Source organism: Ostrea edulis, chromosome 7, assembly GCF_947568905.1.
Source record: "Ostrea edulis chromosome 7, xbOstEdul1.1, whole genome shotgun sequence".
In the NCBI taxonomy this organism is placed as follows: domain Eukaryota; kingdom Metazoa; phylum Mollusca; class Bivalvia; order Ostreida; family Ostreidae; genus Ostrea; species Ostrea edulis.
Window position 1 is genome coordinate 70,068,282 of NC_079170.1, and position 25,400 is coordinate 70,093,681.

The following is a 25,400-nucleotide window of genomic DNA, read 5'->3' on the forward strand; positions in this document are numbered from 1 at the left end:
AAGTTATGAAAGCCTAAATTTTATTTATATCAGCCGTTGGTATAAATTAGACTGACCATATCAAGAATAATATTTGCTTGCATAAGGCCATTACATTAAGTATGAAATAACTTTTGATTTTCTTTTCTGCACGAGTGATATTTTAATCAAAGAAAGATGGTGATTATCGATTTTTGTTTGAGCTATCCTATTATCAAATAATCATAATCTTCCTAAAATTGTGTGCCCCAGCAGTTTGGGTGATTACTTGATGTCTCATAATCATCCTTTAGGTAATATATGAAGGCAGCGATAAGAATTTGTACCCACCGCGTGTGGACGAAAGTATGTTTTGCGTCTCACTGTGCGTAAGAGTTCCACAAAGGGAAAGAACTATTGGGTAACTCGGAAATTGCGTATTACTTATGACGTAATGACAAATAAGTTGAATCATTCACTAGATACATATTTGTATGTAGATACGTATGCTTGACAAAATTCGATTCGATGTGCGATGGTTCGTAAATGTAAACAATAGATCATAACTGAAAATACAAATATATCAGCACGATAAGTACATCGGATTTAATGTAAATGTAAATACTTACACCGTGGCAAACCATAACGAAAGAATGAATACACAGAATACCCCAGTAACATTCCTGGCGCGATGAAAAAATAAAAAATAAAAAAAACTTCAAAACACAAGAGAGTTCCATACTCGATTATACAATTAACTCATACATATGTATTTCGTATGTGAAGAGAATATTTCGTAACTTGATTCAAACATATGACATGACACAAACAATACTCTCTCCCCGTCTTCCCAGCAGTCTTCCCCGAATAAGATATTCTTCCCTCAAATATATCCTCTACTTTCATTTTCTATGACAGTAGTTGTATAATTTATTGCATTTTGATTAAAACAAAATCTTTGATATATTGAATACGTATAGATGTAAATTAGCAATCAATCTTATCACAAAAAAACCCAACAAAAAGTTTTATCAACTATGATAAACACCCCAATACTTTGATTAACAATCGTAATGTACAGGTATAGTAAAGTATAGCTTAGGTGTGGTTTGGGTGTTTGTCAGGTCACATATTAAATTATCAATGACATCTACGGCATGAAGTAGTAATTGGTACAATGTACATGTAGTATATTTTTCGGGGAACATAAGTTTTGTCAGAAAATAAGATTACATATATAGAGAGTAGGACGAGAAAGGGAGGGGGTGGTGTAATCCTCTCGTTGGTCATGGGATTGGTACAATTTGCATCGCACTGCGCACAGAGAGTAGGGAGAGGGGGGGGGGGTTGGCTTTCTTGTTGGTTAGGGAATTTGTATAATTATTTTTCACGTTTTCCGACCAAAGCATGTTTTAGTTATTTATAGATTTACCACTTATAATCCCATATCATATAAAGATCATTAATACAGGTATGTCATATCATATAAAGATCATTAATACAGGTATGTCATATCATATAAAGATCATTAATACAGGTATGTCATATCATATAAAGATCATTAATACAGGTATGTCATATCATATAAAGATCATCAATACATGGATGTCATTTTGACTGCAGATTCTGTTTCCTGGATTTTTATCCCTTAGCAATAATGGCAAAATTAAAAAGAATACGACTGTACAGGTATACAATAGTATAATTTACATTTGAAAATCAATATGATGAGTAATCAGTAGTCAAAATCAGTGTGTAAAGTCAGCCTAACAATTGGTATGAAACATGAAGGATATAATTAGACTTAATGACAGATTATACTTGCAAATTAGATATAACGACCGTAACAAATTGCAAAATGCTGACTTCTAACGAGAATGGTGAAACTCTTGTAATATCAACTTATTTTTAGTATAGTGTAGCCTGTCATTTCTCATACGCAGACCATTTTATTCAAGCTGTAGGTACGTTAATTCACATGCATTCGTCTCATTTCCTTGTGTATGAAATGTGTTCATTTTTGAAAAATTTCGGTTTTTTTTTTTTATTTTAAAAAGAGAATTCCAAGTATGATGTGAGGAAATTATTCATGCTCTCTCTCTCTCTCTCTCTCTCTGTCTCTCTCTCTGTCTCTCTCTCTCTCTCTCTCTCATTCGTGTATTTAATATGTAAGCATTCTGAAATGTAGCAGCACTCAAGTTTCCTTTCACAGCTTTGTGTCAAACAACCAAACAAATCCTCAATCCCGACACTTTGTTTTTCGTTTTTATTTCGCTAATGGGGGTATCTCAGATGTTTACAATTACTTCTTCTGACAGTAAGGAATAAAATCTACCTAGGTAAGATAAATACGCATTGTAATGATTCCACCTTATCGGGTACCCTGTTTAATCAATCAAAGGGACTATAAGCTCTACTCTAGTGTGATAAATTCTCTTCTAAAAGTGTGTAACAAAGAGGGGAGTGCTTGTGAACTGTTCAATTGTGTACAGATGAACAAAATAAGAATTTAAGTCCTCAGATTACCTGATCAAGACATAGGGCTTACGGCGGATGTAACTGGTCAACAGGGGATACTTACTCCCCCTAGGCACCTGATCCCACCTCTGGTATGTTCAGAGGTCCGTGTTTGTCCAGCTCTTAGTTTTTTTTATTCTTTATAGGATTTATGAGATTGATCACCGTTTCGTTATCTTCACTTTTTCATGATCGTGAATATAGACGTATGTAATATGTGGAGATGAAAGTTTTATAGGTAATTGAATATTTTAGGGGGAGTCGTTATATCGCTGTATTCCATTCTACAGCAGGAAGAAGTGGATGGATTATTGAAAATGATATCTGCAGCTAAGATGCACGGGTAAGTTAAACATTTGTATAAATTTTAGTTAATCAGTCCGTGTTGTCTCATACATGTACATCTCATAGTCATACAACGATTTGTTTGTAACTAGACCAATGCTAATTGTTTAAAGTTAAACAGGTTGTCTTCCTCTCTGTAATGTGATATGGACAAAATTCGCAGGCATTAGATTTCATGGATTTATCAAAGATAGTTTCGTTTATACGTAGTACGGTATGCATGTTCTGATTTAACAGACCAGTAATAACCAGTTCACAGACCAGTAACGACCAGTAATAACCAGTAACAACCAGTAACAGCGAGCAAGAACCAGTAACAACCAGTAACAGCCAGTTAGTCGACCTGTAACGCGGAACACGATTTGAGCTGAACATTTTCAAATTTTATTTTTCCGTTTTTAATGTTTAGAATGCTTAGCAATTCTTTGTTATGTTAACAAAGCTTGTGTCATGTTTTTGTTTAGATAGGTTAAATATAATGATAAAGTTTCGTTTAAAGCATTTTTTTCAATTTACAAGTTAATTCTGAACAGAATTAAAAAGTTACATGTATTAGTGTTTGGCAGATATCGTTTTGTTTTAAGCATGCTATTTTCTATTAAGTAATCTGTGTGTAAACAAAAACATGGTACGAGCCTTGTTTACATAACAAAGAATTGTGAGTGCTGTATCTCACTTGTAACTCAACAACTGACATTCAAAGCTTGGTTGACCATTAGAAATATTTTAGTTCAGCAATGTAAACAATAAAAATGGAAAAATAGAATTTGAATATTTTCAGCTCAAATCATGCCCATGCCCTTTTAAATCACATATTCATTGAAAATGTTACTAGTATTTCATTATAGATAAGCATATCCATTAAATCGGTGATGAGGTCTCCAGGACTTCCAAATGTAGGACTTGTGATTTTAACGCCTTTCATAACAACACCTTTATATGGATATATTGATATTTACGGTGTTTTGGTCTTTGATACATGTACAAATTCAGTTGTTAAAAATGCACTTATAAATCTTGATAAATACATGGTAGTACGTATATTTTATCAACTGGGAGTTCCAACAGCAAAAAAGGAAAATCTGAAAGTAAAATATATTTCTTTAAAATACATAAGGGTATGAACTGCAACGTTTCACGATGGTATATACTTTTTATGACGCGCAAATGCGCTTCAAGAAGTATACCGGTGTAAAGGCAAATTTTGACTCCCATAGAATAATGACCGGGGGTCATTTTTCGACGTCGAAAAATGACCCCCGGTCGTTATTCGACGTAGAATAATGACCCCTTTGCCCGTAGAAAAAATGTCTTTTTTTCAAAAAATCAGTCCATTTCACGTTTAGAAAAATGACCCCCGTAGAATAATGACCCCCTTGTAAATTTTATTAGGGATTATTTCTCTGGTAATGCCTAAGGGAAGCAGTCCAACATTGTCATATTATAAGTAAATCTATCATTCATATGAAACCTAACCAGATTAAAACATATTAGGAATTGTAATTTTGTTTCAAAAATAAGAATTTACTTGTTTTAACAAGAGTGACTCGTAATTTTTCTGTCGATAAGCCCAACCTCTGCAGACCTGGATGGACATGCCGGGGATTACTATGTCTTGGAAATCCTCTAATTCCGATCAGCGGCGGGAATTGTGTACTCGTACGGATATCCAAGGAATTTCGAAGAGGGGGAGACAAATTGCGCCCCCCCCCCCCATTAGTCATTTTTATAGGGTGCTAAACCTGGAATTAATCTTAATTAATCACATCTTTTAGTAAATATGCTTCCTCTACATTCTTCACACACACACACACACACACACACACACACACACACACACACACACACACACAGAGAGAGAGAGAGAGAGAGAGAGAGAGAGAGAGAGAGAGAGAGAGAGCATGAATAATTTCCTCACATCATACGTTTCTACACGGTGATAGCAGGTGCACTGCATTTACTGTGATATGACAGTGCGGCGTTTTATTTAGGGTGTTTTGATAATTTAACACAAAAGGCAGTGGCGTAGCTGGGCTAAAAATAATGAGGCGCACCAAAGAAATCCACTTTAACACACATTTTGACTTGACAAGCAAAATAAATAATAATAAAAAATAAATAATTAAAAAAACACGTAGGATATCCTTCTGACACTCCAAAATCCTGTTTCGGGGGGGGGGGGGGGCGACTTTACACTTCCGTTCTCACTTTTTTTTTTTTTTTTTTTTTTTTTTTTTTTTTTTTTTTTTTTTTTTACACTTTAAATACTTTGCTTGTATGCCATTTCCTAATGACTTCATTAATCAAGTTTCATGTATTTTCGTGTCTCCCGAAGAAAATTTTGAAGTATTCAAGATTCATGGCCTCTGGAGGGCTTCCGACTGTAATGACTCATTTTTTTTTTATTATTTGTGGGTACTAACTAACAATCCCAATCTGATAAAAATGAGATCCTCCATCTGCTCCTTTGTATTTATGTTGTAGAGCCAATATGAAAACAATATGAAAACAAAGGAGCGGATCGGGGATCTTATTCTAGTCAGATTGTAAAAAAAGCCTTACTTAAAGAGGGGGGGGGGGGGGGCACAACCATACTTCTTACCCCTTTGAAAAGTGTGGGGACATGTGCCCCTGCTGTATCTTCCCCTACTCCCCTGTACTATGTACGACATACTGCACTTTTGAACATTGGAATGGGGGGACCCCCTTCTAATATAAATGAGATGTAACTATTTTCACCGTGAGACATTTTTCTTGTAACTAACAATTTTATGATGGTTTAAAACATAACTCGGTCCAAAAAAAATTTAGTACGGGGAGAATAGGTTATGTACATGCAAGAAATAATGCTTTGAGTGCTGAGAATTGAGTATTTTTTTAACCGTGGTATATTCTCATCTGATCAATCTATGTTAATTTTGTGTTAAAAAAGTGAGGGGGCACAAACCCACTTGTGCCTCCCCCCCCCCCATCTTCCAAAAGTGAGGGGGCACGTGCCCCCGTCCCCTTGTCCTACACCCCTGATAGGCATAAATTATCCAGTGAAATGCTATAGTCTACCCAAAGTTATCATTCGCATACTCACTAATACCTCTATCAACACTTACTCATTTTTCAAAATTCTTGAAAAACGATAATGATGTGTAAATGAAATAAGCTATTGACTTCAGTTGCAAAAAATGTATGTCAATTAGTCAATTTTAAGAAGATTTCACGCCTCTCTGTGACACAAGAAGTATTGTATTTAGACGCAGCTCTTTTTTATATGTGTGTTTGATTACACAAGATCTATACATGTAAATAGAACACATTTTCAGAATGGAACTCCCCTTTTGAGAACTAAAATTTATGGTAGAACCCCTTTTTGAAAATTCCCTGGATCCGTCCCCGAATTATGCGGGTTTTTATCAGTTGTAATTGGTCATGGAACCTACAGTGAGTTTTCCTCAAATTTAATGAATTAGTTCTTACTTTTATTTTATTAACCGTGAAAAAAAATTTACACATGGAATAAATTTGATAAGAGGAGCAGCAGGAACGATAACTCTGGGTAAATAATGACCTGAAAACCCGTATCAACTCCTTTAAAATCAATCAATCTGCTAAAAAAGGGAGGGGGTGTCATTTTTCTACGGAGGTCATTATTTTTCAGGTATGACACGCAAAATAATGACCCCTGGGTCTTCTTTCTACAAAAGCATCCAATTTTTTTCGGCAAGGGGGTCACTTTTCGATGTCGAAAAATGACCCCCGGTCATTATTCTATGGGGGTCGAAATTTGCCTTTACACCGGCGCAATGCGTATAGTTGTTCCTGCCCTCGTGTATCTTCTATATGTACGTATGTCTGTCTGCCCCCCCCCCTCTCTCTCTCTTAGTCCGTACCTCTGTCTGTCTGTCCGTCCCTCTGTCTCTCTCTGTCTCTTCTCTCTCTATTCATACATCAATATAAAGGCGTACATGTAGGTATCGTTTTTTAACAATCGCATTCTGTATTTGAACTATTGGGTTAGTCATATTTTAATAGGATTAAACACGAGTTCAATGTCTTACAATGCAGTGACTTATACATCTTTTGTTCTCTTTTTATTTTACTTCACTAAATGAAATACCCACAAAGTTTCTGGTAATTATGTGAAGAACACAAACTTTCCCCCAAATTATTATATTTGTAATTCAGTATAAACGATCTTTACAAACGACCTGATATTTATCAACGCCTCAAGGGTTTTTTAAGCTTCTTGAATTTTTCGAAGTGAAAGTTTTGATGGCACTTTAAATTTCTGACAGGATAAGGCTGTGGATTTGTGCACCTTTGAAGAACATCACAAATATTTGTAACCTTCTCAAAGGCTTTTATGAACTCTTTCACCTAAATCATAAAAATAATGACCAGATAAAAGTCCCCTAATCGTGCAGAATAAACGAACCTAATCTGATTTGCGACTAATCATTTAAAAGGTGGACAGCGCTGCCACTACAGGGTGGATCAAAGTTTAAGTAATAAAGAAGATGTTTAATGTCGTTCTAAATGTTTAGACACTATCAAACTTGTAATATCAAAATCATGGCAGATTTATAAACAGGAGAGGGTCTGTTAAATAAACAATAGATCAGTATATCTAAAACTGCTGATAAATGGAAGAAATGTATCTATGATAAAACTCCATGCTGTATCAAAATATGCATTTAATATTCAGCGATATGAATGCAAACTTTGAATTTAGATATGCTCCGTTAAACGGCTACTGTCCAGAATGAACCGATGTATGGACAATTAGTTTAACGCGTTGTTTTGGGTGTGAAACAGACCACCCCACACTTACAGCATCTTATAGTATCTCTAGTTACCACGGAGAATTTTGAATCCACCTGTAATCTCGCAGCGTTGTTTGCACCATTATGGCTGTTATTTTTCGGTAGTAAAACAATAAAATGATTTTAAATTCATTGGCAACATTACAATGCCCTCGGAAGTCTATTTAAAACAAATACTTTCAAATCACAATACAAAAGTCGTTAAACCACTCAGAGTAAAGGGATTCGATTTCGGGTGTGTGTCGTCTGGGAACTGTTACATTTCTTAAAAGCAACGGTAGGTAGTTTTTGAGTGAGAAAATACAAAAATGGTATTAATATTATGAAAAAAGGCGTTCTAAACGATTTGTAACACTACGAATTGTTAAAAGCAACGGTAGGTAGTTTTTGAGTGAGAAAATACAAAATGGTATTAATATTATGAAAAAAGGCGTTCTAAACGATTTGTAACACTACGAATTCTAATATCATCTATAGATACAATAATATCTTTTCAGAACATGAAAAATTTCCAATATTATGAAATTGATCATGCACAATTATATGGGTACGATATTTGTATAATTTGTCGATTTAAACTATTCAAACTTCAAAGCAGGTAATGTGGTTTTTTAAAGAAAAGAAATGCCAATCTCTTCTCTGTGATATATATCCAGTTAATCTATAATGTTTCTGAGTAACGAAATTTACTACCCTCCTCCCCTTTTCATTCAGATAATGAATCCGCGGTGCACCAATGCAGGAGATATTTATGATGCATGTGTTTATTTTTCGTCTTTTGCCAGACTAGTGATTATGGAGGCGTGTCCCAGTTCTGAACTGGACGGTGGTGGGATTGCCACGCCCTCTTTATCCTCCGCAATCGGATACGCCTTTGTGCCGTCCCTCCATCTGATGCCGGAAATGGAAGATCCCCGGTCTGTGACGTCACTAAGTATTCAATCTAACCCGATAATACGTTCTTCTCCAGCCATCATGGGATATTCCTTTGTTCCTCCATTTCATTTGATACAAGAAGTAGATTCGAAACCAAACACATCGGGAAACTCCGAGAAGTCTTCGGCGAAGAAGGCGTCTTCCAGTTTGCTGATGGAGAAAACCTTCTACAAAAACATTTCGAACACGTTACCGATAAAAATAAGGTAATTCATGCTTTAGTTATTCGGTTTATTTGTACTTCAGTCCTCTGGCCCTCTATTTATACATGAGACACCAGGTTTCTGGTTTTAAGTATGTCACAACTATATCCACGTAATGAAGTGTACATGTAAATGGAAATGAACTGGACAGTGCGGTCTAAGAGACAAAGTTTCTACATGCTTTAGGATAGTGAATATTTCGTCCGATGGAAGTAGACGGTCACTGGAGAAATTTTCTTTATTTTCCCACTTTCATAATATTGCACCTATGACCAATTGAAGTGTATTACAAGACACTTAGCAATGTGTTTTATAAAGTTTTCCTGCATTATTTTTTAACACAGCAACGGACTTTGTCAAATATGCATGTAAATACAGAGTTTCCAGCAACAGAGGATTCTTATTGTATGGAATCTATTGTACTATAGAACGAAATTCAAAGTAATCGAACAATCTGCTTTTTTGTCCAAATTTTGAATTGGCGTCAATCTGAAATAATTTCAATAACGTCAGTTGTACTGTAAACATTTCATCTGAGATCTCATTTGATTAGAGACTTTAGAATAAGGCTTTGATTAAGGTAAATGTTCCTGCTTCTGTTCATGATAACAAGAGAAAGTTGAACATAACATTAAAATTTCATTATCATCTATAAATAAACTATAATGCAGAATTAAACATTACGAAAATCATGATGATAAAAAATATCAAGAAGTTTCAAAATTTCAAAAAGGAAATACTAACACAACTCTGCCGGGATTTTTGTTTTATTTTCGATTCTCTTTGGGGGAACAATGCTAAATGTATTTCTATCTAAAAATCCTAGTATCTGTCATAATCGTGTGTTAACGAAAGTCATTGCCCACATTTTTGTCATCTTATAAGGTCACGAACCCCCTTTGTTTAAGAATTAAATGCCACATTAAGTTAACATAAAGAAAATGACGGCAGTATAGGTAAACGAAAATGTAGAAAATAACATCTCTGTTTTAAAAATAAGATTTCGGTGACATAACCTAATTGTCTCGTCACCGTAGTAAAAAAAACTCTGCTCTCTTTCTATGCTATCTGAGATCCGTCTTCTAAACGTTTCAATCCTATCAGCGCATTTATTGTCTATTTTGCTTATTACAGGCAATCAAAGACTGGCAACAGTGCATTTAATCCGAACCAATGCATGTTTACTATACAACTAAGATCATTTAAATTCTCATTCAGGAGGGAACAAAACCCTATTAAGTATACACATGCTATGTATCAACACAGTCTGGTCGCGAGCCCAGTACACATCATCGGAAACATTAGCCTAAATACTTATCAATACCCTGTCCAACACTGAATACAAACCATTAATTAAATCAACAGGCCATGAAAATCCAACGATAATGAAGATATAGGAATTTTCTACCAAAGACGGCCGAAATAAATAAGTATAGAGAAACTGAGCTACCTAGATTGTATTTAAATTCAATGGAAGGTTTTGAGTGGACCGATTTTGATCTGCGTTTGGGAGTTCAGGTAGCTTTAGACAGGGATGTCTAATTCTCGTGCCGACAAAGGTCCCCGCACCGGACACTTAATAATGAGTTTTACACAACTGTTTCTTACCTGCAGTTGGTTTTGGCACCCGTTGAAATAATGACTTCTTCCATCAGGAATGTTATTTTTAGATAGGAAATGTCAACAGTGCGGCCCTTACTTTGCACAGTATCGAGGGAAATTAGAAGTGGCGGGGAGAATACTTTAACTTTATGTTAGAGGATTTTTTTTAATAATAATAAAAAACAGTATACACGCGGATCACAATGGCGGACATTGATCTGGAGGAGGATTTTGTGTGGCAGTATAGAATCCCCGACTTTGATTCTCTTAGTCTAGGGTAAGTGAATATTTAATAACTAAACGTATGATAAAATCATTTAGAGTATAATGATGCTCAGCAATGACTTCGGAGAGCCGGAGGCTTCACCTAATTTTGAAAATTCTTATGATCTAAACACACAACTTTTTAAAATTATCATTTATAGGTTTCTTCTTCTTTAGAAACATCAACATAAGACAGAAACAGATATAAATTTGCTATTACCTCACCTCAAACACTCAACTAACCACATAACTTAGTGTTGCTGTAGATGGTCATGTGGTGATCAATCGTTTAATTTAAACACTATTTTATTATGTATAATACATAAAAGGATTGGACAATTGTTTGATGCCCGTGCTGCAATATATCGGTACTTAGTAAGCCTTTATGAAATTCACCATTGTACTCCTAAGCTTGACATATCATTGTTTCGATACCAAGACCTGCTTTATTAGTTTGATTTTCCCTCATTCTATTGTTGAGGGTTGAAATTCAGTGGGCGGGATGGAGTTTGATTCAAAGTCATCTTTGTGGTTTTCTCGGCGAAAAAAATTGAATTGTCAGCGCTATTCAGAATTTATGGAGTTTTATTATTTTTTTCTTTTGTATATTTAGTACTAAACTTTCTAATGAAAGTTCAAGACAATTTTACACTATAAAAATAAATCATGTAAACATACATATTCATTTCTCTATAGATGAATTGTATTTCATATCTTATCATATTCAGTTTGTAAATTATGGTGAGGACGACGGTATTCAATCAATCATTTTGATTTCGAATCTAGTAAATATTTCCTTGCTGAAGAAGTTAACATACTGGTTATACGAAACTATCATATGAATTCTGGTTATACGAAACTACATGTATCATAAGAAATCTTAAAATCCAAGTATTCACTTTGCGCAGAGCTAGCCTTCAAATTCACTAAGATGCAGTTTTAGGAGCGGCTTTGCTCTGGTCTCGTAGTCAAAACAGAAATGGAATATAGCATTAGTTGTTTACGTAGGATGCATTATAAAACATACACAGACTAAGTCTAGTCACGAGGTTTATCCCCTTCATATGTAAAAACAGAGTTGGATTTCTCGGAAAAAAACCTCAACTTCAAGTTTGAGTTTTCTTTTATTGAGCTGTCAAAATTCAACTTAAGCCCCCCCCCCCCCCCCTGAAATCCAGGCCAGGGGCCCATATTATGGTCCTATACTAGTTCCGGAATTTGGAGATGTTTGCAGATGGGCTTTATAATTTCAATTACCGTAGTTTTAGAGAATGTTCTTAATGATTCAGCGACCCTTCATTAAAATAAAATTGAATCCATTTTTGTTTTCTTTCTCCAAATATCGATTGAAAAAAGAAGAAAGTTTAAATAAATGAAATTGGCAGCACAAAAACAGAAAACCGCTAACCAGAATTTGTCCACTGCGGCTGTAGGCTCCGGTGAGCTAATATCCACCGTGTCATCACTGTACATGTCTGTTGAGCTAATACCCACCGTGTCATCACTGTACATGTCTGTGAGCTAATATCCACCGTGTCATCACTGTACATGTCTGTGAGCTAATACCCACCGTGTCATCACTGTACATGTCTGTGAGCTAATACCCACCGTGTCATCACTGTACATGTCTGTGAGCTAATACCCACCGTGTCATCACTGTACATGTCTGTGAGCTAATATCCACCGTGTCATCACTGTACATGTCTGGTGAGCTAATATCCACCGTGTCATCACTGTACATGTCTGGTGAGCTAATACCCACCGTGTCATCACTGTACATGTCTGTGAGCTAATACCCACCGTGTCATCACTGTACATGTCTGTGAGGTAATATCCACCGTGTCATCACTGTACATGTCTGGTGAGCTAATACCCACCGTGTCATCACTGTACATGTCTGTGAGCTAATACCCACCGTGTCATCACTGTACATGTCTGTGAGCTAATATCCACCGTGTCATCACTGTACATGTCTGGTGAGCTAATATCCACCGTGTCATCACTGTACATGTCTGGTGAGCTAATACCCACCGTGTCATCACTGTACATGTCTGGTGAGCTAATACCCACCGTGTCATCACTGTACATGTCTGTTTCTTAATGTATTTTCTTTTTTGCCTTTTGAAATATGTTAAAAACATAATTGAGTTGTATGAAGGATGAATGCAAGGTCCCGAGTTACATTGCAACTCTTTGCACTAAACGTTACTTAATTGGCTGGGTTGGAATTTAAAGCAGGATTTGGAAATAATGCATTTTTTCGGTAATTAGGTCAAACGTACTGAATTACAAGCTAATTTTCAAAACAGTCAAAGACATCTTTAAATGGTACAATTCGGTTCATATATACAGCCATGTATATCTAATTTGAAAAAGAAAACAAAATAATTTTGAAATTCTCTGCCAAAGTTTAATTTTTTTTTAAAGGAAATGTTACACAGACACAGCGTACATGCACCAATGAATTTGATCTTATTTAACGACGTGTATATCCCCGATGCAGAGATGAAAACAAGTAAACTTAACAATTATTGACAGAATCCCACATTTAGTAGCGAGTGTTTGGTATTGAAATCAACCCGGGGAATCGCTAAGCACCCAGTGATTACCTGTTACAGGTACATGTAATAAAGAGAACAGGCCTCTTGGTACCCCCTTTCAAAATAGAATATGCCACAAACGATGAGGAACGTCAGGTCTGACCCGAACCCTAGCTCTATACTTTCTCCCCTGGTGAACACCTTGTTTAATATCCCCAAGGGTAAACCCGAAACTTGACCTTGGTACAGCAAGGATCAAGCCGGTCCCTCTGATGCCAATGAAGTGCCCCCAATTCTCCCAGTATTCAGGATATATTATCCTTAATTTTGAGAGACTTCCTTATTTATGGTATCCCCCGAATTCCCCTCCCTCGGATCGCGTGTATAAACTTTACCCAAATCTCCAATCAATGTATACGCATGCAAAGCATCCGACTTGAAAATCTGATAATTCTGTAACACTGCAATACTAACATGCAGGATTACCCTCAGTATTATTCAACTGGACACCACTACACAATGGAACAGTAATGATAAAGAAGCCCTGGTGCCACTGTAGGAAAAGCAATATTCGCTTTTCCATTGGTAGACATATGTAGCGAAATGTAGCGCGCTCGAAATTGACACATCTCGTGACCAGACGTCTCGTGACGTACACAGAGTATCTGCAGTATTACAACACTTGCTCCACGCTTTCCAGAAATAATGGTCGTTCAGCATCACAGATCACTTGGTCCTTCAGATTCGAATTGCATAAATCAAAACAGCAGTATCGTTACAAATAGGAAGAAAATGTGATAATATAATACGGTGTCAATATATTTGCAGTTAAACAAGGCTACAGGAGTTGTCGCGCCTACCTTGTGATTTAAATAAACCTTGTACAAAACATTAGAGTATCTTACTATTAATTTAAAAGTTCGGGTTCAACTACCATATTGACGGATCAGTTGTAAAAGTTGTACTTCCATTTGAACCATGCACTTGTTAGGTTCGCTTGAACTGAAGGTAGTTGAGCTCATCGAATGGTGGGCGTTTTGGCCAAAAAATTCTATCCATTGAATCAATGGACTAATGGCTCTGACATGAAACAAAATAAACGGAACAATCCCTGATCGAAGGGGGGATAATTAAGAAAATGAATTTGTCGTAATTAACCGCTGATTTGATTTTTACCAAACTGATATGATAGCATCACAATACAAGGTCATTTTTATTTTTGTTTCCCCAAGGTAATAGGCGTGACTTCTGGTTAAAAATACTTGTCCTGATCATAACTTTGTAATGTAGAGATACTAAAGGGTCAAATGCTTGTGACCTGATGACGTGTTATGGGCTCTAGACGGACCAAAGTCAAAGACACTGTAAAAATTAATATAGAAATACCTTTGTATTCTATAAATATGTATTGGAGAAACTTTCGAGGTTCATACTTGTTATACAAAATTTACATGGCCAGGTAATGTGTAAGGACATTGTTCCAAGGTCAAGGTCACTAAAGACAAGATTGAAATTATGTTTTAGGCTATGAATAAATAACAAATAGTAATTAGAAGCTGCTACTTTAAACACATTGCTTATGGTAAGATGCCATGTAGTGACCTTAAACATAGGGTATTTGTGACGGTCAAGGTCATCAGTTAAAATAATAATGAAAATAGATTTCATCTTACTTGCGACTTTATTATGAAAAGACTTTAGAGACTCATTCCTAACAACGGCGTGTTCTTAGCCATGTCATGTGACCTGACACCAAGGTCATCTAGGTAAGGTCAAGATCATTGATCAAAAATATACTTTATTCTAGACTTAACTCTGCGTCACCAGTAAAATTGTGAAAGTGTTTCGATGCCTGGAGCATAATAATCTAATTTAATCCTCAGACACAAAGTCGTATACTGGTTTCTTACGTGCACAATGAAGTTAAACGCTGTTTTCATTTGAAGCAGAGAAGAATTTATCATCAAAGAAAAAGTTGATAAACTCAAATCAGTACTACGTTCTAGGGTTTTTCTTCTTCGTTTCACAAGAACGTTATTTAGCTCTCTGGTGGAGATCTACAATATTGGTTCTGAGACAAGCAGAATCAATAATTTCTATTTAGTTAATTTGTAATCATACTAAGTATGTTTTGCAGTTGTTGAAGTTTTTCATACCTTGAGGTGGATGATGAACAGAAATAAAATTCTGTCATTTCCGGATCAATACAAGGTTATCCATTACAAAGTTATTTGTTTTATATTGTCATTTCGATAACCTTTCGTCTTTAAGTTATCTTTCTTTGTAAACAAACAAACAAATATTCTATTTTGGAAATTGAAACCGCCTTTGTAGTCTTGAAATCAACACTCGACTTGTGCATGTTATAAATCGAAACCTCGAACCCGAGGCATTTCTGATGACAACACTCTTTAGTTTCTTGTGTTATGCATTCGTATATACTTTTCTGTACCTAGATAACTGCTGATTTTTCACTTCATAGACACATAAATATGAATGTATCGTACATTTGTACATAGCATTTAAAAGCCTTGAAAGCTATGCAAATACCTCTATGCATGTAATTTGCTAGTCATAATTACAAAATATCATATTTCAATACCGTTAGGCGTTCTTTGTTTGAATGTAATTTTTTTGCCAATTAACTTGTAAGAAACCGTCTCTGATTTCCGTCCCAGCGCCAGCCTCCTTGTACGATGCATGTCTGATGACAGGACACGTATTGATTGTGGTAGAAGCAACTCGCGGGTCCCCTCCAGAAGTACATTTAAATCGTAAGGTTCCGTAAAGGTCGTAAACAAAGTGAATTATAAGGTGTTCCACCATTCTCAAGAGTGACCCTTTATCCTCTTAATGTGGGCTAATTCGCAGAATTAGCAGGTATGTTTACGTGTAACAGAGGAAGAGTGTATATCAAATACTCAAAATCACTGTTAGAGATTAACGGCAGGTGCTATTTTTGACTCGAGATATGGAAAATACCTTTTGAAATGCGTATTAATGACGAACAGTTGAATCGGATCCTAATTTCATGTTTTTGTTAATTGGAATTTATAAGCATGTGACGAGATTACAATGAATTTAGTAAAAACAAACAGATGGTAAGTTATATGTAAAAGTTCATATTTATATGTATTATAAAAACTCTAACAGATCAAAAGACTGCTTGATGTATTTTCTCTACATTATTTGAAAACGTTAAAGCCAAACACAGCTATAATTAGAATATACACACCCAATGAAGATTCACGCCAATCTTGTCATAGCTGTTCCTATGAACTTAAAACTGATACGAGTTCAGGCTTTATGATTACAAACCGAGGACAGAATAAGATTATGTATGTATACCCCTAGGCTTGTGAAAACCACGCACAGACTGTATTAACATCTAGAATCGAATTTAGAATATAATCTCTGACTTTTATTGACTAAGTTATATCAATATTCTATCAAATGAATCAGTTTGAAAGTTAGACTAAAACCTCCGTTTTGTGGTATACTTGGCCTACAGCTGGTGACGTCTCAATATGAGTGAACAATTCTTGACAGAATTCACAAAACGATGTTAATAGAATGAGGATGGAATCTGAACACTGATCTCAAAATTAAGCTCTTGTTTGTCTCACGGCTCTTAAAACTGACGCCCTCATTGCAAGTACTTGTACATGTACTTTAACATCCCCCAAAACAGGAACACAATAGAACACAGCATTTGTTATATGCAGTCTGAGTAATGTATTTTTGCTAAGTAGAATGATGAGATTAATTTTAAAACAACATATTGTATTATATCATCGCAGTCTGTAAAGTGAAACAAGATCCGCTGTATAGGGAAGGGAAATAACTACGCTTTTCCGGTTTCCCACGTGCATTGTTTCCGCCATTGATCTTATAAATATTGTAAAAGAAATAATTACAATTTGTGAACGGCTACAAACTGAAATAACATCAGTAATGACTGACCTATTTTCACAGGATTTAACCGGGTAATTGTATAAAGAAACTTTATAGAAATGAGACGCTGACACAATGTAAAGTTTCGTGATTCTGTGTTTTATGGCATAAGACACAAATTTACATACAGAAAAAACGAATGATTTAAAAATGTCGATGTTCTACATCGGATTACGTAGACGTATAAATAAAGAAATCTTAAACAATTATGAAATGGGGGGAAATTTATGGGCATAGAAATCAGGTCATACATGTAGATGTAGTTTCAAACCTATTAAAGGTAGCTGTATACGGCATTTCACGATGACAAAGCAATATTGACAAGTCACCCTCTTTTGAAAAGTTGAAATGAAAGGAAATTTGCTAATCTTGATCGACGATGAGTAACATTCTCGATGGAATTTGCGGGTAAGATTGGCGGGTGACTTCCGGTGGATAAATCCTCACCAAATAATTGCGCTTTTGATAACGAAGGCTTCAGAAACTGGATTTTCCGTTTCAATACTAATTGTTAAAAGCCTTGCTAGCCTGGTCGACAGCGTGGGTACTTTATTTCCTTTGTTGCTGGTGATGTGAGCTTGGGAGGGTTCTGTTATTCGCTATGTGTGGGTATGCCTCTTCCCGGAGTTCTCTATTTAGCATGCTTATCATGGAATAAGTGTCCTCAACAAAGTCTGTGTATATAAAGGGATCCTTATTGACCATATATTGTATGTAATCTTTGTATGCTATACATACATTTTTTTGTTTTCGTTCGTATTCAGGAAATTCGTTATACAAGACAATAATATTTACATTTATTTATAATATAATAAAAGTAATTAGAGGTATTATGTCTTCCAGTAGAATTAAATAAGCTTAATGTTACTTGTGGTGCTCGGATGTATTTGTACTGTAACATTATAAACGGTTTATTTGCAGGCAGATTTCGTACAATTCTGATGAAATGGAAACACCCAGGCAAATTACAATGTCACAAATGCATCGGAAAAACCATCGGGTTCAGAAGGAGTTCGAAACTTGGAATAAAGATATTGCCAAACAAGTTGACCACTGGATGAAAGATAAACCAGTTCAGAGCGGATTTCTTGGTTCTCTGTCCACCCAACGAGCTCCGCTTGTTAGTAAATCTCAATCTGTGAAAAGGAAAAAACTGCAGAAAAAGCGGTTTAGAATGAAAGATAACGATGACGCGATGACGTCTCGAGATTCCGAATCGGAGTTTTCTCTGGATAGTGAAACTTTTCGAAGCAGACGATCGCGTGGTCGTCCGCCAGTATCCAAATCCTTGTCGTCCAGTAAGGACAACGCAAACGATACAACGTCAGTCTTTGGGAGCATACATAATGAAATTGAATTCAAGAAACGATATCGTCGAATGTTTGATCTTAACAAGCACCTACAGTTTGTGAATTCTGCAAATGGATTGATGGGAAAACAAATTTTAAGGAAGACGCACCGCCTCCCGCCTATGACTAAAGAACTTGCAAAATCACCCCAAAAACTGGAATGCTCCGAATTATTCGCAATCACCACTGTACAACAATCAAATGATCCAAGTGATTTTAAAACACCATCAACCCAAAATGTCTACCATAGCCTCGAATCCACGGACCTTACCGACAGCGGCTACGACCAAACACAGCTCAGCTCGAGGGAAGTGAACACGTCATCAAGAAAGGATTTATTGGATGACGATCGCCACAGCAACATGTCCTGGCGTCCAAACAAGACCTCAAAACCGGAAGTCTTCAAATTTGGAAAATTACCAAAGATTTCGAACAACACCATTGAAACCAATTCAAGCAGAGATAGACTCTCAACCAAAGACAGTGTGGAAATGAAATCCATTACAACCCGCTTAAATGACTCGTTACAGAAATGTGCCTCGTGGGTATCCGAGACAGACTCTGTAAATGATGAATTCTCCGAAGTTCGGGAGATGAAAGTTACCATAAATATAAAGTACAAAGCCGAAGACAGAGACAAGAGAAAATCAAAGAAATCACTGGTAGTCATGGATGACACATCGCTGAACTTAACACCTTTTGATAAGGCGAAAAACATGTCTAAAGTAAATGAACAAGAGAATTTTCCGGGAATGTTAAGTGAATAGTGTCTATGTATTTACATCTATTATACAAATCATTCATTTTATTTCATCAGTTCAATTTTTCTTTTTATAAATATCAAAGAAACGTACCGTTTTCAACATTGTAACACGACAATCGAACCTGAAGCTGTCTGTTTTGAACATTTATGAAAGTGCAAGCTTTAAACGAGCGATCCTCCCCTCTTTAGGTTGGTAGGTTTGATTTCAAGCACCGGTACAGTATACCATCCAGTACAAATTGGCGGATCTCTCTCTCTCTCTCTCTCCCCCTCTCTCTCTCTCTCTCTCTCTGATGTTTAGAGCTAGTGCCTTCAAACTTCTTTATTGAATAAGATGCTTGCCTACTGTGGATAAGTCGTATACATGTAGTTACAGGTACCTAGGGCATGGTCGATGCTACTGCCACCTAGCTGTAGATCTATAGCTCTCTGGGAAGATTGGAACAGGTCAGAGATCTACAGATACATCCCTATAAAACCTTGTATTTACGGCCTGAAAAACAATGCGCACGGTTGAGGCCTTATATTGTTGTATTCTTGCATCACCATCTAAATAAATCTGATTGAAGAATTCCTAACATATTTTCCCACTATAGTTGTGCTAAAACATACCTTCAATCATCTATCAAAGTCCCATGCGACCTGGACACTCACAGTTTCTAATGATTTCGTTTGTTGAGTGGTGGGACGGGGACCAGACTAGGCTTTCATTATCAGGCCGGGATTACTTAGCTATTAGTGGTGGGATGGGGACCAGACCAGGCTTTCATTATCATGCCGGGATCAGCTCTTCGTACTAAAGAGATTCTTTTATATCTAGATAAATTGTACATTGTTTATTATCATTAATTATTCGTTGATGATAAATGAAGAACGAATACATACCTCGGATCAGATATTATTAATAGATATAAATATCAATGGGGTTCGATTTGACTGGCTACGTAACATGGCTACGTTAAAATATGTTAAGAATTTTATTTGATATTAAATTTTGAGACAGCGATACAAATATAGAAACGATGTAAGGCATCAACCGTGCGCATTTTTTCAATCGGCGTAAATCGAAGGTTTTTTAAAAAAAAAATAAGGGATGAGCCTGTGACTCTTTGATCTGTCCTGTTCTCAGAGAGCTACATAGGCAGCTAACTACCACCGTGATAGCTGTTAGGTCTCTAACTATTTCTGGCTGGACAGGTCACAAGTAATACACGTAGAAATTAATCCTGCGTCGGTCAGTGACACCGCGGCTTAATCTGCCAATATCTGGAAAGGGTGGATCGTGAACCCCTCGCTATCTAAGATTTAATCATTTGTACATTGTATATGTTACCTCAACAGTTTCAGCATACATTTATTCTCAATCAGCAATTCTTGAAATGACGCGCACAGTAGATATAAACCAAAAGAGGCAATACAATTTAAAAAATCATGAGTTCGGTGTATTTTGTTTGGTACATTTGTAAATCTTAACCATAAATTGCAATACCTTTGATGTCAGTAGTAAAAAGAAATGTCCTCAAAATGTGTCGTGCTTCTCTTAATGTTTGTAACAGCGTAGACTATGACGTCACAGGTACGCGGTTGGCCATTTCTTGCGCAACTAGAACAGCAATTTGATTGGATAAAGTTTCTGTCACATCAGCTGTTATAGGTCTGTAAAGTATAACAGATCATTTCGAGTGACTGTCTGACACACAATAAATATTGATCACTGTTCGTTATATTCACGGTGACTTTTCATTTGGGAGTGACATGATTATTGCAGAAGACTGGAAACTGGATAAAAATATGTAGGAGAAAGAAGTTCAGTCAAACATACTTAATGACGGGTCTCTGTGTAGAGTAATAACTATATAGATAAATATATGAATCCATTGAAGCATCGTATCTGCATTTAGTAAATAAATGAATAAGCAATGTGAACTGTGGAAGAATAGTGAAAATAAATCGATATCCAATTGTTCAAAAAAGTTTAATTACTTCGATACATAAATCATTTTCCGCCTTTAAATGGTTGAAAGGGTTCAACTCACAGGAGTGTGCTCTGTACTTTGACTCTTCTGAGGGCTTGATTTTTCTTCCTGATATCTGAACGATTGGTTCAGAGGTGTAGTACTACTTGTACGCTGACCGAGAGTCTGATCTACACACCACTTGAAGTAATTAGTTCTACAATCCTTAATAAAACTTGTTGACGTTTATATTGTCATTGTGGCGGTTTCCGACTTTCGACACTTCATACGTTCACATTAGTTTATTGTCAAGACCCTATATAACATTACCATTACTCGCATTACCGGTACTAATTTTGGATTTTGAAATCCTCTTGAAACCACTTCGCCCCATCATATCAAGTCAGGCTTCAAAGTGAACGGCGACGATGACGATCAATCTCAAAATTCCTATAAGTAATGCAAAAAAGAGAGTTGGTCAAACACAGACCCCTGGACACACCAGAGGTGGGATCAGGTGCCTCGGAGGAGTAAGCATCCCCTGTCGAACGGCCACACCCGCCCTGAGTCCTATATCCTGATCAGGTACACGGAGTTATCCGTAGTCAAAATCAGTGTGCCAAGAACGGTCTAACAATCGGTATGAAACACGTCATACAACACCTGTCCCAATGATATGATACACAGAATCAGATTGACATATTCATTCACAATAACAGAATTTAATCACTTTAAATTTCATTCCTTCTATTATCTTTTATTCGCTCAAATCACAATGATTGATTGATTGTTTCATGCTTAACGTCTCGCTCGAGAATTTTTCACTCATATGGAGACGTCACCAAGACCGGTGAAGGGCTGCAAACGGGAGTGTATGAAAGGTGTGCCTCCTTTGGGATGAATTTATGTGGAAGTTTGTACCTGTGGATTAATGTTGAACCCGAAGAGATACAGCGGGAGAGAAAGATTGAAACAGAACCAATGAGAACGGAGGTGAAGTTTATACGATCCACAGTAAGGATTTAATATTATTTCATAATATAATAATAATAATAGTTTATTCACCAATCAAGGGCCCCCGGGGGGCATGTACATGTTAACAGGCAATTAATTATAACAATGAAAATAAATAACAATCAATTAGAAATACTACCGGTAATACTGACAGAGTTCACACTTCTGCACTGCACATATCTATATAATTATATATGAAATACTGATTACAGACAAGATTTAAATTAACAACATGATAAATAAAATAACCCAACTGCCTCACATAACAGTAACTGGGATAGCAGACAATGATAGTGTCGTGCGAATACTTATATAAAAGAGAATAATAGCATTATATGAAAGAAAATAATAATAATAAAAAAAAAACAACAAAAAAAAAAACCCACAAACCCACAATATGTTGACCTGATTACAGGGAGCACCAAGGGACAGTGCCTGTTAACAGTCTGGTAATAAATTTATTGTACCAGACCGTTGGTCTTGTACTCCCAGTAACCAAGACAGCTTAATATATGAAATAGCTGAAAGACTAACAGAGAATTTATGCTTGAATGGAATTAAAAGGTCATCTCATTATCAATCTAAATGTTAAGATACAAGTATTTAGTTTAGAAATCAACTGCCAGAAGTCGTCCCTATTTAGGATTGGAGTGCTGCGGTCACTAAGTCAAAATAATAAATCAAACACAAGATGTGACTGAATTAAGATGAATTAAATTAAATGTTGTTTTATACATACCACACTCCATGTTGTAGGTACACACATACATGGCACTATGTGCAAATACATGTATGTGTGCGTTAATGACGTTTTGTCAAGAAGGGGGGAGCATATTTCTAAGCCACGTGTGTTTTTTCCATTCTCTACCCATAGATGTCGCTGCTCGCTAACACATTGCCGGACTTTCAAAATTCTTGTAAAAAGCTTTTTAAATTCTTATACAAACGTTTACTTCGCTTGATCAATTTATGATGCAGAAATTTAAGATACAATTGTTTACTGCTTGTAAACAAATCAGTGGCAGATTTAAGGGGGGGGGGGGGGGCGCAGCCGGCGCGCACCCCCTCTAAAATTTTAAAATTTAAGGTAAATCGTGGTATCTTGTTTATAAAAATGTACTAAACGATAAAAGAAGCAATATAATTTCTTTCACTCCCGGAGAAATGAATAATAAAATCTTTTGATTTCTTGAAATAATTTATTGGGAGAACTTAATTTTTTTCCAAAAACCCTTAAAATTTGCGTCATTTTTTTCAATTTCACCTTATAAAAAATGATAGAAAATAGTACAAATAGGAGACATATTTCAAGCTCTATAAAATCTGTAAAACTCAGACCCCTGCCTCATAAAGTGGCACCTCCGTAACCACAATTCCTGGATCCGCCCCTGCAAATTCCCTAAAATTTTGATTTTAATCAAAATAAAGCACCCCCCCCCCCCCGATTTTTGTGTTATCTTAGCCAGTGGCGTAGCTTCCATTGAGGCAACCGAGGCAGCTGCCTCGGTAAAAAAACAAACACCTTTTACGTTGTTAAAATGTCGATAGCTTCTGGGGGGCTGCGCCCCCCCCCCAGACCCCCCGCCTCCGTAATATTCGAACCCAAGCTACGCCTATGTCTTAGCTACATCGATCGTTCTAATTCTTAAATTCCGTTCCGTTTTTCGTTCCGTTCCGTCTTCCGTTCCGTTTTCTGTTCCGCGTTTTAGCAACACCCCAGGTTTTTAACGTTGACAGAATTTCATAAAAATTGTTCTCGTATAATATTTGCTGTGTGGGTATTCTTTTCTTGTACCAGATAAAGCACTATGTTCTAACACAAAGTGATATTCATCTGGAATTTCTGTTTCATAACATAAAACACATATTTTGTTATGTAGTGTACTAAAACATCGGCCAGTCTCTCCAAAGAGGCGATACTTCATGGTACGAAATGCCAAAACGATCCTCCGACTTTCTTTGTTAGATTTTCAAGAAAGGTTTCCAAACCAAAGTTTGTTTTAAAAATTTTGTTCATTCTATGCACCCTTGGAAGAGCGATAAACATCACGTGACCATGTCTAGACAAATTGATCTTTAACACTTTGTTTTATTGCGTTTGCCATTCATTCACAGAATATTGCTCATACCATATACATTTGTATTAGAAAGTCCACACAAAATTCTATGAAATAACAAATGTGAACTGTGGAAGAATATTGAAAATAAATCGATATTAGATTTTTTAAAAAGCGGAATTTTATGTTTTGAATTGTATGTTTTGAATGGAACCATTATAGTACTGTGTATAAAATGTTAAGGAACAAACAGGAAATTTTTGCATTGCAGTTTTTATCATACATGTAGCAATTGTTCTTCTTCTGAAACACACCGGTCTTCGTGGCTTAGGGATTCCGTTATAGAGAAACACACCGGTCGTCATTGCTTAGGGGTTAATAGACAAACACACCAATTGTCGCAATCGGGTCACGCTCTCGTCCTTTTCCGTAACCGGTAAGAAGACTCGGACGTGGATCGGCGCAAGAATTGCTTCAAATCGATGCAATTTTTTGCCGGAAGCGCGTCTGTAGATGAGGTTAAAAGGCCACAATCGAATCCCTGTATAATATGTTATTTATATTTTCACCACAGGTTCAGTTTTGATATCATTAACGTCTTATTCACTCTAATACATAAACATATAAGTGGAAAATGAGAGTGATATAAAACCTTAGATACATTTGTATGTATGATATCTTCGATGCATTTGAAAGTTCATGTTTCATATTGTAACGTATGACTGTGAGGTCATAGTTGCATTAGTGTACACATGGCAACAGACTCTCATGGCGTCGATCCACATACGAGTTTCATTTGCGGTTACGGAAATAGCCGAGTAGTTACGATTGCGATTGTCGTGGCTTAGGCGTTACATCCAAGTCCCGTTCGTACTTTGATCGTGTCAAACACAAGACGTAAAAATGGATAAAAAGTGTCATGCACTCGACACTACGCACGCTAAGTTCAACAGTGTGCACAGACTGGACAATGTATACGAACTTAAAATTGTGTACATATTCAACAGAGTGTACGTACCCAATCAATACACTCACCAATGTGTACGTACCCAATCAATACACTCACCAATGTGTACGTACCCAATCAATACACTCACCAATGTGTACGTACCCAATCAATACACTC

The 25,400-nt window shown here is 36.3% G+C and overlaps 1 protein-coding gene across 4 annotated transcripts in view; it reads left to right on the forward strand.

Annotated features, from left to right (window-relative positions):
- LOC125654931 (uncharacterized) overlaps positions 1–19,335 on the forward strand; it is a 24,191-nt gene extending 4,856 nt beyond the window's left edge. Inside the window, exons 1-4 of one of the 4 annotated variants that reach the window (XM_056145231.1) lie at positions 2,484–2,567; positions 2,731–2,818; positions 8,423–8,779; positions 18,058–19,335. In XM_056145231.1, coding sequence (XP_056001206.1) covers positions 2,793–2,818; positions 8,423–8,779; positions 18,058–19,252 — 1,578 coding nt within the window. In that variant the 5' untranslated portion in view covers positions 2,484–2,567; positions 2,731–2,792 and the 3' untranslated portion in view covers positions 19,253–19,335. Of the gene's footprint in view, positions 1–2,483; positions 2,568–2,730; positions 2,819–7,844; positions 7,915–8,422; positions 8,780–10,129; positions 10,656–18,057 lie in introns of those variants that run through there. The other 3 variants (XM_056145230.1, XM_048885050.2, XM_056145232.1) reach the window with 3 other exon arrangements.
- The last annotated feature ends 6,065 nt before the right edge of the window (positions 19,336–25,400 follow it).